The following is a 12967-nucleotide window of genomic DNA, read 5'->3' as shown; positions in this document are numbered from 1 at the left end:
CATGTACCAATCACATGGAAGTCAGAAGAAACTGAAGAACATTGGCATGGGTAGAACATATGAAATAGCTCAGACACATTGCTTTATACTAAGCAAACTACCTCTACATTTAAGTCACATAATAAGACTTCAGGGGGCATGGTGGCTTAGTGGTTAGAACGTTCGCCTCACACCTCCAGGGTTGGGGTTCGATTCCCGCCTCCGCCTTGTGTGTGGAGTTTGCATGTTCTCCTCGGGGGGTTCCTCCGGGTACTCCGGTTACTTCCCCTGGTCCAAAGACATGCATGGTAGGTTGATTGGCATCTCTGGAAAATTGTCCATAGTGTGTGTGTGTGTGTGTGTGTGTGTGCCCTGCGATGGGTTGGCACTCCGTCCAGGGTGTATGATGCCCGATGACACCTGAGATGCTCCCCGTGACCTGAGAAGTTTGGATAAGCGGTAGAAAACAAATTAATGAATAAGACTTCAAATGGTGGCCGGTAATCAGTCATATACTTTTCTTCTACGTACCTCTTTCCTTTAAATTGGTCAGTAATTAATTGAATCTCATCAAATAATACTAACACAAACTTCTATAATCACAAAAAATGAATGAATAATAAAAATGTTCAACCTGATGTATATGCACATTTCTCATAAGCAACTGCGTAGTAGTATGACCTACGTACGTCAACATTGTTCATCTGGATCCAAGCATAACATCAGGTTTGTCATACCTTCTAAACATGACGATTGTCTCAGTTGTCTCTCCTTCAGAGCTTTTGTAAACATTTTGCCCAAACTAAGACCCTATTATTTTTTCCCACTGACTGAACAGCTGATCTAATTACAGACCCTCAAACCTTAAGTATGTGTGAGGGATTCTCTGACAGCACTCGTTCCCAGGCCAGCACATCCCTCATTTTACAGTGTGTTAATAAGTGTGTCTTACAGCCACAGTAAAGTGTCTGAGGTGTTTGTTATGGGTCTGCAGTGGGGATGCTTTGAAGTTAGTGAGTCATTTAGGGTCTTGTATATGACCACCTACTATATTTTAAGTATAGAGTAAAAGGAAAGAGAGGAAAGAAATGCAAATATCAATGTAGGTTTCATTATCCATCATTATCAGGTTGCTTCTGATAATTGGTGAACAAAAAAAATCGACCAATTGATTAGGATTTAATACCCATAATAAAAAAGGAAGGGTCATACTATGTTTTGTTGAACTCCTTAAAGGCTAACAGAGTGACATGAAGTGTTTCTGCTCATAAACCCCTTAAGGCACTAAAAAGCTGTGAACCGTACTGTCGCTTTACACTGTGAAGTGTGGTAGACAGACAAGAACAACAGTAGGTACATTACTAGCAAATTGATTCATTCATTCTTCATTAAGTAAAGGACCTGCTTTCTCTAGAAGTGCACCATAGATGGCATACCAGTCCATCTCAGGCCACCACACACACACACACACGATTTCTGGAGGTCGGAGTAAGCTGGACATCCTGAGGTGAAACCAACAGAGATGCAAACAATGGTTCAGGGCTGAACGAAGAACACTATGGATTGGCTACTCTAAACTGCCCCAGATGTGAATTAGAGTGTGAAAATGTGTGTATGATGTCCTGTGATGGACTGGCATCCCATCTACAATGCATTTCTGCTTTGCAGCTACTGAATGACAGTGAGTTAGACTTCCAGTAAATAGGTTCTCATCGGGTCTCATGGCATCTTGAAACAACATCCTATATGGAAAATTCTCTGACACTGTGTGACTGAGTTGTTAGACCTCAGAAAGAGAAACAGTTTCAAATAAAACTGATTAAGATACAGCTGGTTTGATTTTTCCATCATGTACTAGATATTTCGCATTCTACGATTTTTTTTTATTCAATTGTATACTTTGGCAAATGCTAAATAAAAAATATTGTTTACTATTTTTTATGATGAAGAAATAACTGGCACAGTACACTAGATGGCAGCACTTATCTCACACTGGAGCAATTACAAAGGGCTTAAAAGCAGTTTGAGGAGACATAACTTTCTTTATTGAGTCACAGCTCAGGATTCCCTTGTTTCACTAATAACATCAAATATAATCTGTAGGATATTGAGTTGACTTAATTACAACATTTTTACTACAGGAAGTTCAATTACAATTCATAACTGCTGTTAATTCCATTACTTCCAGTGAACACTCACTAATAAGCAGCATTATGTTATTCTGTTTTTAATAAGGTTTTTAAAAGCTTGTAGCATTTATTTAATCGCTTTCACCATATAACATTTTAGATTCAGGAAAAAAAAGGTAGACAAAGTCAGGGTAAATTAACTAGCTCTGTATTTACACTACTGTAATGATTTTATACATTGCTAAGTTTGGTAAACTCCCATGTGAGAATATTTGAAGATATAGGTAAGCAAAAAAGTACAATTCAGATATGATTCCATACTGAAACACAAAAATGAAACCAAATGACAGTTACAGAAATTATCAGTGCAATTCGGATCCTATCCCTTTATTCAACACTATTAAAACTTGCAGTATCGGCTGATGACGTGCCTGTTGGCTAGGAAACCACCAGAGGCTTTTATGTAGTTTTCCTAACCGTTTTAACATATTTAAGGGTTGTGACAGTAGTTTTTTGTGTTCAGCCCAGAGGATCGTCACAAGGAGCCACTATTCCATAAAGACTCTGTTGTGGAAACAGAGACACTTTAAAAGGCCACTTCGGTAATTAGAAATGTTAAATCAAGACAGAGAGTCATCATTTCATTATTAACGTGGTTTGTAGACAAGTGCGATTTTGTGGACGAAACATGAAAAGTTCTCAGCCCATGTAGGAGTATTTCCAGTCTCTAAGCGGAACGTGGGTCTCCTTTACAACCTGCGGTGAGGTCCATCTGAGAACGTAGTGTGGGCCGCCGGGCTTGTCGTTGGTACCTGAGTGAAAAGAAAATAATTAGCTAAAGCAAACATAGAAGACATTAAAGGTAAAATAAAAAAAACAAAAAAAAAAAACAGGAGGATGTTTTTCCTAGTGTAATACATACAATGAACATGTAAATTTATATGAAGACTATGATATTAAACTGTTGGCTATTTTGTTCATTGGGTATGTGGGTTTATATATTCACCTGATGCTCTGGAGCCTCCGAATGGCTGTTGGGCCACAACGGAACCTGTCGATTTGTCGTTGACGTAGAAATTTCCTGCTGCGTTTCTGAGTGCTTTTGCTGCCTCATCCAAAACAGCCCTGAAACAAGTATTTCCAGACCATGGCAGTTAATTTACTATTTCTCAGAAACATGAAAATTAGCAACAACATGGTAACACCCTGTTAGACAGAAAATAACTTATGTAAGCTAATTTGAGAAAAAAACTAAATCTGAAAAAGAGTGACACTTACTTATCTTGAGCGAACACGGCTCCTGTTAGTGCATACGGAGACGTGTTATCAATCAACTCCAGCACTTTCCGGTAGTCGTTCTCAGGATAGACATAGACAGTCAAAACTGGTCCAAAAATCTCCTAAGAAGGAATAAAGTATTTATGTATCAAATTAGACAGTAATCAGAATCATAAGTCAGACATGACTCAAGTTTGCTATTAAATAATGACCACAATATACAGAGTATGTAACTGTTCAGCAACGTACAGTATATAAAGTGTGAGAGTGCCTAGTATTGCAAATAACAGTAGTGTGCATCATATATGGGGATGAAGTAGGGCTCGGCGATATGGCTGAAAACTATCACGATATCAGATACCAAACATGATACTGTTACATGATTGGCTGTTAGTGTGTCACTCCCTACGTTGCTAGGTTACCAGAGAGTGAGTGCCTTTGTTAATGCAACCAAACTTGCTTCGCAACCTCTGTTTACTTCCGACGAAGAAAAAAAAAATATCAAACGTTTTATCAAACTCGTTTTTTATTGATATCAATCACATGTCTATCGCGATACATATCGTTATCGTTTTATCGCCCAGCCCTAGGATGAAGTGCAGTAATGAATAACTGTTCTTATAGTACAGTATACGTAGATGGAAAGTGAGAATATACTGTATACTTTATTAATTTAATCTTTTTTAGTCATGTCTGAATTATGCCACTGTACATATGACTCTCTCTCATGTATAAGGTTCAGTTTGTTCTGTTACACATACCTCTCCATTACCTTCTCCATTACAACACCACTTGTTTTGTTAGATGTGTCCTAATAGCTATGTTTTGAATATTCAACAATGTATTATTCATGAGTGTATCTTCAAGTTCTTGAATATAAAATCTCTTCAGTCGACCATCACTAGTGTAAATACATCACCTTGTATAATCGATCTATTCTTTATGTGATTTTCACATGATTATTTGTATCTTTACTTGGTTACATGTTCATGAATTTAGTTTACATGAAAAGTCTGTTTTCACAGCACAGCAGATATACACTGATGGACACCTACAAAACTCCACCAAATACAAAGCCCACAGAGCGAATACTCCGACTCCTACTGAAGGAAAGGATTTGTCGGATTTGACTTAATTCACAGATTTGCTACAGATTGCATTCTTTCAAGTCATGAATATAGAAGAACTGAGTTTTCATATATTGACCAATTTAAATGGTACACTATATGACAGGAACTCACTGTACGATGTGGAGCACATTATTAAAGGCTTACTTTACATGTATGTGTATGCAAATAAAGTTCAGTAGGATGCAATCCTTGATTTTCAGGCTTTTGTAAATGCTCTTCTTTGAAAAAAGCTCTTGCATGCCCAGCTTGATAAATGCGGCTCAATGATATCTATTCTTTATAGGGGCTTTAGTTATAGCTCTGCAGATTTGAAAAGTGAGATTTTCATCCTGTGAAGTTAAGCACATGATGCAGCTCAGTAGAGGAGACTGGCTTATACAAACAACCCAAAGTCCATGCATGCACCAGTCTGATCCTGTTTGTGTGTGTGTGTGTGTGTGTGCACTGCTTGCTTATAGTCAGTGTTATTCCTCTGGTGCATTATGAGATAAATACCTCATTCATTATTTTATCCTGCGGGTCTTTGGTTTCAATAATCGTCGGCTCCACGAAGTATCCTTTTTTGTCGTCACATTTTCCGCCAGCAATCACAGTAAGATTGGGAGATGATTCGGCATATTGGAGCCAGCCTTTGATCCTGCCAAAGGACTTGCAGAGAACAAGAATGGGGAAAGTAAATTGTAGGAACAGAAGATATGAGATATGAGATAAGAGATTACTATTAATAAGTTCATTCTTACGTTGTCATCAATCACTGCTGAGAAAAATGTGCCAAAATCCTGAACGGGCTGTGAAACGTCAAATTTATAATCTGTAATCTGTGTTTATGTGTAATTGACACAATATCCTGTGTAGGTATGAGATGATATTTATGACTGAAAACTGAAAAGATTCTACTCACATCTCCGACTTTAATCTGTTTGTGCACATTCAGGAGCCCTTTTTTAATCTGAGGCCAGAGTGAGTCTGGGACATACATCCTGGAACAAGCTGAGCATTTCTGCCCACTGTATTCGAACGCTGAGCGAATGGTTCCAGTCACCACGCTGCCGATATCTGCTGACTTGTGCACAAAATGAAAGTTCTTCCCGCCACATTCTGGATCGAACAAAGCAAAAACAGTAGGTTCAGGACAAAATGTAATTGCATAGAGTGTGTTAACTCACTACACGGACGAGCTGAAATTCTTTTCCACATGCACGGTCCTGATGGTCAAATCAAATCAAGTCAAATCAAGGTTCTAATAATAAAGTCATTTATTTATTCTCCAGTTTCAGCATTTTGTAATAGTCAATATGTTTTACTCCACAGAAACTTGTTCAGGACTGAGGACCTTTTGGTTTATCTGCAACATGACAAGCTTTAGTTTTAGGGCTAGAGTTTTAGACAGTGAGTAAAGAAAGGTTTGTAGTTGCTATAATGTAAGTGATATAACAAACAAACTTGAAACGTTTGTTAGTAAATGGATTAAAGCCTTCATAAATGGCAACCGTATATTTCATATTTCATAAGCCTTCAGGTTTTGACAGATTAGGTTTTTTCTTTTGTAAATTTAAAATGACTTGTATTCGATAATTATAAAGGGCCAGGACCCGGGGTGGGCGTGTGGTTTGTTTTTTTTCTTTTTACTTCCTTTCTATTATTGTTATTGTTGTAATTCTTTTACTTTACTCATTTTTCATGTAAAACCAAAATGGGATTCTGTATTGTTATTTGACTTTTTTTGCAATAATAAAAAAATAAATTATTAAAGCCGCTGACCTCCAGCAACACGAGGGAAGTTTTTGTAGATGTCCAGATTCTGTGCCACTTGTTTCCACAAGCGCTTAAATGTTCTGGAGAAAATAAAAAGCCAGTATATGTTAAACTCACTGTATATTTGTATGTTCGTTCCTGTTAAAGGTGGGGTCTCCGATATTTGAGAAATGCTTCAGAAAACTGTGTCAGGCCACCAAACAAAACAAAAATCAAAACAAACGTGTAGCCAATGAGTAGTGTAGCCAACGTTTGTTTTGTTTGGTGCCCTAACGCAGTTTTCTGAAGCATTTCTCAAATATCGGAGACCCTACCTTTAACTTAAAATATTACCCCACCCCATCAAACAAACTTCACAACTTTAAAATAATCTCGGTTCTGTCACTGCATTTACAAAAATGTTAACTCTTGGTGAAGTGGTAGGCTAAAGCACTTTGCGGAGGAAATAAAAAAAAAAGCGGTGCATACGGGACACTGCCGGTGAAGTTGATTCCAGCCAAATGCTCAGAAGAAGCGACAGTGTCTCCGAAAACTGGACCGTCAGCTGGAACGAACTGGATGATGTTGGGTGGCAAGCCGGACTCACGCAGAATCTTATAGACCGCATAGCTGGCAGACATAGCTGCATCACTGGGTTTCCACAGCACCACGTTACCCTGACCAAACACACAACAACTTCCAATAAATTAAGCAAAAATTAAGTAGACAATAAAAATAAGCTTTGATTCATGGGGTTAGGTTTTAACTAGAGGAAACCAATTTCTTGATTAATCTCTAAATGCACTGAACTCACCATTATAGCTGGCGTGCCAGCCAAGTTTCCACCAATGGCAGTGAAATTGAAAGGAGCCACAGCAGCTACAAACCCCTACAAAATGAGTACATACTTGCTCACAAAAGTCCAGTGAACTGCATCATTATGCATAATTGCAATGTTTAAACCTAAACAAAACCTAAAGTTCCCAATCTGCACAATCCATTAGTTCAAAATGGAGCAAACATTTTTATGATTCAGAAAGAAGACTTTTTAAGGAAAAAGTTTTCCTATAAAAACTTTGTTCAAAATATTCAAACTGAATCTAATCGAATCGTGAAGCCAGTATTGTGAATTAAATCGTGACGTGACTGGAGGGTATCTTTACAGTCCTATTTATTGCATCTTATATTTTCAATAATTGGAAAAAAAGAAACAATTTTTCAATATTAAAGTCGTCATATTCTATAAACACGGAATTTACTGCACTTTTTGGTTTGTGTACAAACTGAATAGCACTTCAGGTGCTTCTGAAAGATTAGCCCACCTCAAGCCCACGGTACAGCATGGTGTTGGTGCTGCCATCACTGTTCAGGGGCTGATGCTGCTCCAGCTCTACTGCGTGCTTGGCATTAAACCGGAAGAAGTCAATGAGCTCACACGCAGCATCGATCTCAGCTTGCACGACGGTCTTACCCTAAAACAGCAATAACATCACATTTTTAGAACACAAGTCAGGCTGTAAAAGTGCCAGTGTGGAGAACTCCATTCTGCTTATTCACTCTACCTGGCCAATCATTGTCTTGGCCAGAACCTCTGCTCTCTTTGGTCCACTGAGTTCATCAGCAGCCTTGAAGAAGATTTGGGCTCTGTCTGCTACTGGTTTGAGGTCCCATTCTCTCCTTGCTGCAACAGAGGCCATGATAGCTTTGTTCAGGAGCTCCTGTGGTGAAAAGGGAAGTAAATAGTATATAGGCCAAGAAAGTCCTTAACTGCTTAAGATTTATTATTTATTAAAACTAGCCATCATTGCTGACTTAAAATGCAGAATCCATCCATCCTGAATCTGTCCATCCATTTAATTAATCCTTCTGTCCAAATCACTCTGACATTCAAACATCCAAATCGACCCCGGCGCTTATTATGTATTTAGATGGACAGATGTATAAAGGGATATGTATATTTCACCAGCCATCAAAAGGCATCTTTATATTTATTCTTTTGTTCTTGATAAATAAACCCAACCCCTGTCCTTACAGTAAAAATACATCCATGCATCTCTGTCCCTTATTCTTTTTCGATATACAAACAAACGGCACAACAATTGTCAGTCAATTTTTTTGATTAGAGGAAAACATTATCTTTGTGAATTCTGAAATTGCAGCACTTCAAATATTTTAAGTGACTTAAAAAAAAACTCCTTACCTTATCAGCATAACAGAACTTGGCCACTTTGTGTGCATGATTAAATGGCTGTAAATAAGAAAGGTATAATTATGTGTGATCATAACACTGATGTTATAGCTTAATTATGCACAGCAACATGCCTGACCTAAATGACCGTACATCCAACTTTACTGAACGGTGTAGGCATTAACACTAGATATATATACAGTATATATATATAACTTGTATGTACTCACAGATAGCTGGTATCTGATATCTTTGGTCCATATCTGTTCGTCTCCAATCACACACGGAATCTCTTCCGTCTTTCCTTTTAGGTCTTTTAGTGCCTGGAAAAATAGTGCAGGTTGTTCTTTAAAATGCATGAAAGTGCCACGATTTTGCAGAGTAATTAGGGCTTGTGTGTGCAATATTCACCTCCACTAGCTGTGCTCTTTCTTTGCTTCCCTCTTTGAATGACAAGATCGGTTCATTCTTAACCTCCACAGCTGCACAAGGGAAGGTCTTAAACCTGCAGGGAATATTGTTTATTTTGTGTCACATTTCCAGACTTTTTTTTAACATGAATTTACAGTTAGAAAAATATAGCTCAACATACAGTGGTGTGAAAAAGTGTTTGCCCCCTTCCTGATTTTTTTTCTCGTTTGTCACACTTTAATGTTTCAGATCATTAAACAAATTTAAATATTAATCAGAGATAACAAGTAAACACAACATGCAGTTTTTAAATGAAGTTTTTTTTATTATTATTTAGGGAAAACAAAATCAAACCTACATAGCCCTGTGTGAAAAAGGGCCCCTTTTGTCCTCTAAACCTAATAACCGGTTGTGCCACCCTTAGCAGCATGAACTGCAATCGAGCCTTTGCAATAACTTTGCAATCACTCTGTTAAGCGCTTTGGTGGAATTTTGGTCCACTCATCTTTGCAGAATTGTTGTAATTCAGCCACATTGGAGGGTTTTCCAGGGTGAACCGCCTTTAAGGTCATGCCACAGCATCTCAATAGGTTTCTGGTCAGGACTTTGACTAGGATACTCCAATGTCTTAATTTTGTTTTCAGCCAATCAGAGGTGGACTTGCTGGTGTGTTTTGGATCACTGTCCTGCTGCAGTACACAAGATCGCTTCAGCTTGAGGTTACGAACAGATGGCCGCACATCTTTCAGGATTAGATCTTTGACTACTATTTAAATTTGTTTTATGATCTGAAACATTAAAGTGAGACAAACATGCAAAAAATGTAAAATAAATCAGGAAAAGGGTAAACACTTTTTCACACCACTGGAAATGTCGGAAGGTCGCATGTAATTCCTTCATTCATTTTCTACCACTTATCCAAACTTATCGGGTCACGGTGAGCCTTTGCCTATCTCAGACATCATCGGACATCAAGGCAGGATACACCCTGGACGGAGTGCCAACCCATAGCAGGGCACACACACTCTCATTCACTCACACACTCGCACACTACAGACAATTTTCCAGAGATGCCAATCAACCTACCATGCATGTCTTTGGAAAGGGGGAAGAAACCTGAGTACCCGGAGGAAACCCCCGAGGCACGGGGAGAACATGCAAACTCCACACACACAAGGCGAAGGCGGGAATCGAACTCCCAACCCTGGAGATGTGAGGTGAATGTGCTAACCACTAAACCACCGTACCCCCCAAGGTCGCATGTCTAAAGAGAAAAACTGAACAACTCTCTGGTTCAGAGGGTCAATTGCAGGGACGATAACCAAATTTGGCCTTCTGTAAGTTCATGTATAAGGACGAGGGCAGGTAGTGTTTTCCTCTGGGTGATAAAGCATGAGCAGCTGTTCAAGCAGACATGTTGGCTGGCATCATATGTCGTGGAAGAGCTAGCTATATAAGCGTGAACAGTTGTCTTTACCAGTGGGTTTCTCCTGAAGAACCTAAATGCTTAATGTCACCTTTCTGATAATCTTTTTATTCATTGGCCAGTTGTTTAAGCCAAAAAGCATTAATGTTAATTACAGCACAATGGTCAAGTCTTAAAGGTTTTGCTCAATTTTGTGCTGAATTGTGGCAAAAATGTCTGGCCTAATCACCCGCACAAAACCAAATCATCTTTAGATCACCACCCATCAAACTGGGAGCAAAGTACTACATACTTGTCCTACTTCCTGATACTATTAACTGGCTCACTAGCTAATTAAGATTAACCACTAACTAACCACAACATGCATTATAGAAACAAGCATAAATTGTCTAATCACCTGATTGTCACTACAGTAAAGTCACATCATACAACCACAGCTGTATGTCACTCACTCTCAGTTATGTACTTTATACTCTCAGTAGAAACAAATGCACTTGTTGCGTTGAGGAATTTTAGGGAAAAAAATAAAAACATAGATCACAGAGAATATAAAGACTCAGGGAATGTGGTTTCCGTGCCCTTTTCTGCTGGGTTTTAAAAGCTCTTCCCGTTTTCTGACCCATTTCTCGTTTTATGCGCGTGCTGTTTGTGCTGCCCGCGCATAAAACAGGAGCCATTTAGGTTTATGAAATTATCCAACACGTCAGAGGCGCGTGACAGGTTACACAACGCTTTGCAATATGTTTATAGAGATAACAGAAGAAATTCATAACGTCACTTTAGTTTAGATACGAATATTTAACATTTGTTTGGATGTAAGGAGTGAACGTTATCCCTGTCAAATGACTTACTCACCCTCTCGAGGACACACAGAACAGCGAACGCACGCGCAGCATTTCTCAATAACAGAGATGGAAAAACTTCAGCAAAAAAAAAAAAGACGTATTTTTAGGCACTTAAACGACTTAACAAAAAACGAATTTAACAATTTCAAAGCACAACTTCTGACATACGAGTTAAAGGATAGCCTGAATGCTAAGCCATGACTAGCGGCATTCGTCAAATTCAAGCTATACCATTATTGTTTATGGTGGGGACGCCTAAAGAATAAGTAGATGTGTTTTTGTTAATTATTTAAATATATACATTTTTAATGAATACAAAACGTATATATTTATAATTAGTCATGTTAATTATATATTTAGCTTAATCTTGTAATCCATAAACTTTAAAATAAAAGTATAAAATTTTGTCTCCTCCCTGCGTGTGCGAAATGGAACGCGCCGGAGAGGCGATTCTCTAACCAGCCAATTGCCATTCGAGACTTTTCTTAGCCAATCACATGGAAGCATTTTCTGACCGGAAAGTTCTATTTATAGAATAAACCTCATTCGGAGTCTTATTCTTGTTATATATATTATAATATATATATATATATTAAAGATAACGGACAAGGTGCATGGCACGTGATATCGAGGTCCAATCAAAAGTATTATTAAATAACCTTCAACCAATCAACACAAATCAGAAATAAATCTTTTATTTATATCTTATATCTTTATATATATTTTTTTATCTATATATTTTTTGGTTTAAAACCCCAGCACCAACCACATTCATCATTTTAACATCTTTACATCCCTCACACCAGATTGCAAAGGCTTACATATTTAAAACATTAACAAATAACAAGAAAAGCTCATTTTCAAATATATACATATATATGTGTCATTTTTGACATTAAAAAAAAGTAATGAAAAATGTCAAAAAAAATTAAATGCGTGTAAGTGTGGACATTTAGACGCACCGGAAGACATACTACTGATGAAAATTATGGCTGTGAGATATTGGATAAAATACAGTATATCAAATGAATAACATTTTCTAAATTAGGCTCAGACAGGACTGGTTTCCTTAAAAAAAAACACCACAATGTTGACTTTCTTACTTAATGTTTGTCTGTCTTTGATAAAGGGCAATGTTATGCAATGCAGTGACGTAAAGATGGAAATTATATTTGCGTTTTCACGATATTACTGTGCAACATCACAGAAGACTGTGATAAGAGATTGATCGGTCCATGCTGAAACCTGTCATTTGAGGCAATATAGAATTTTGTTCATATCACAAAGCCTCACCATGACACACTGCATCACCCATACAAGGCCAAGATTTTTCTTTTCTTAAAATTTTTACTTAAAACTGGAAGACTGTCCCTGTACTCCAATATTGTTTTTAAAGCACACTTATTGACTTCCCAGTCAGGCTACAAGGGGTGGCCACTTGCAGCACAAGGGGATAAAAATATATCAAGGACAAAGTACAAGTTGTTAACCGTTGAATTTTTGTCTTAAGTCTTATGATTAACCATGACATCTCATGATAATGCTCTTTAAATCACAATTTAAAGCTTCTTTTCATACAATTCTTAATATCTGTTCTGAGAAAATGGTTTGGTGTATGTGGTGCTCCTAGGCTCTGGTTGTAGGCATCTCTAAATGTTGTATAATTTTCCCACTTCTTAAACTATCATTCAGTGATTCTGGTTTAGGAAACACATTCAATAACGTCCACTATTTTTTCTGATCCCAGTTAATTCCCAACTAATTACAATGCAACAGATCAAAAAAACGATGCTAAATGTGAGTGTGTAGTTTATACCCACGGAGTCTGTTGCTTGTCAGTTTTTCTA

At 37.8% G+C, this 12967-nt stretch overlaps 1 protein-coding gene across 1 annotated transcript; it reads right to left on the bottom strand.

The window, feature by feature from the left end:
- Window positions 1-2300: 2300 nt before the first annotated feature.
- On the bottom strand, window positions 2301-11349 carry aldh4a1 (aldehyde dehydrogenase 4 family, member A1). The gene is made up of 15 exons (XM_027167814.2): window positions 11131-11349; window positions 8850-8943; window positions 8669-8761; window positions 8451-8498; window positions 7813-7968; window positions 7573-7722; window positions 7065-7139; window positions 6740-6927; window positions 6278-6351; window positions 5418-5614; window positions 5257-5304; window positions 5012-5164; window positions 3387-3508; window positions 3115-3233; window positions 2301-2920 (listed from the first exon to the last, which is right to left on the bottom strand). Exons 1-15 carry the CDS (start codon window positions 11169-11171, stop codon window positions 2808-2810), a joined length of 1671 nt encoding a protein of 556 aa, XP_027023615.2. The 5' UTR covers window positions 11172-11349; the 3' UTR covers window positions 2301-2807.
- Window positions 11350-12967: the final 1618 nt, after the last annotated feature.

The sequence above is a fragment of the Tachysurus fulvidraco genome, chromosome 2 (genome assembly GCF_022655615.1).
Source record: "Tachysurus fulvidraco isolate hzauxx_2018 chromosome 2, HZAU_PFXX_2.0, whole genome shotgun sequence".
Lineage (NCBI taxonomy): Eukaryota > Metazoa > Chordata > Actinopteri > Siluriformes > Bagridae > Tachysurus > Tachysurus fulvidraco.
Note: the sequence above shows the minus strand (reverse complement) of the source record. Positions and strands in the feature narration are given on the sequence as shown.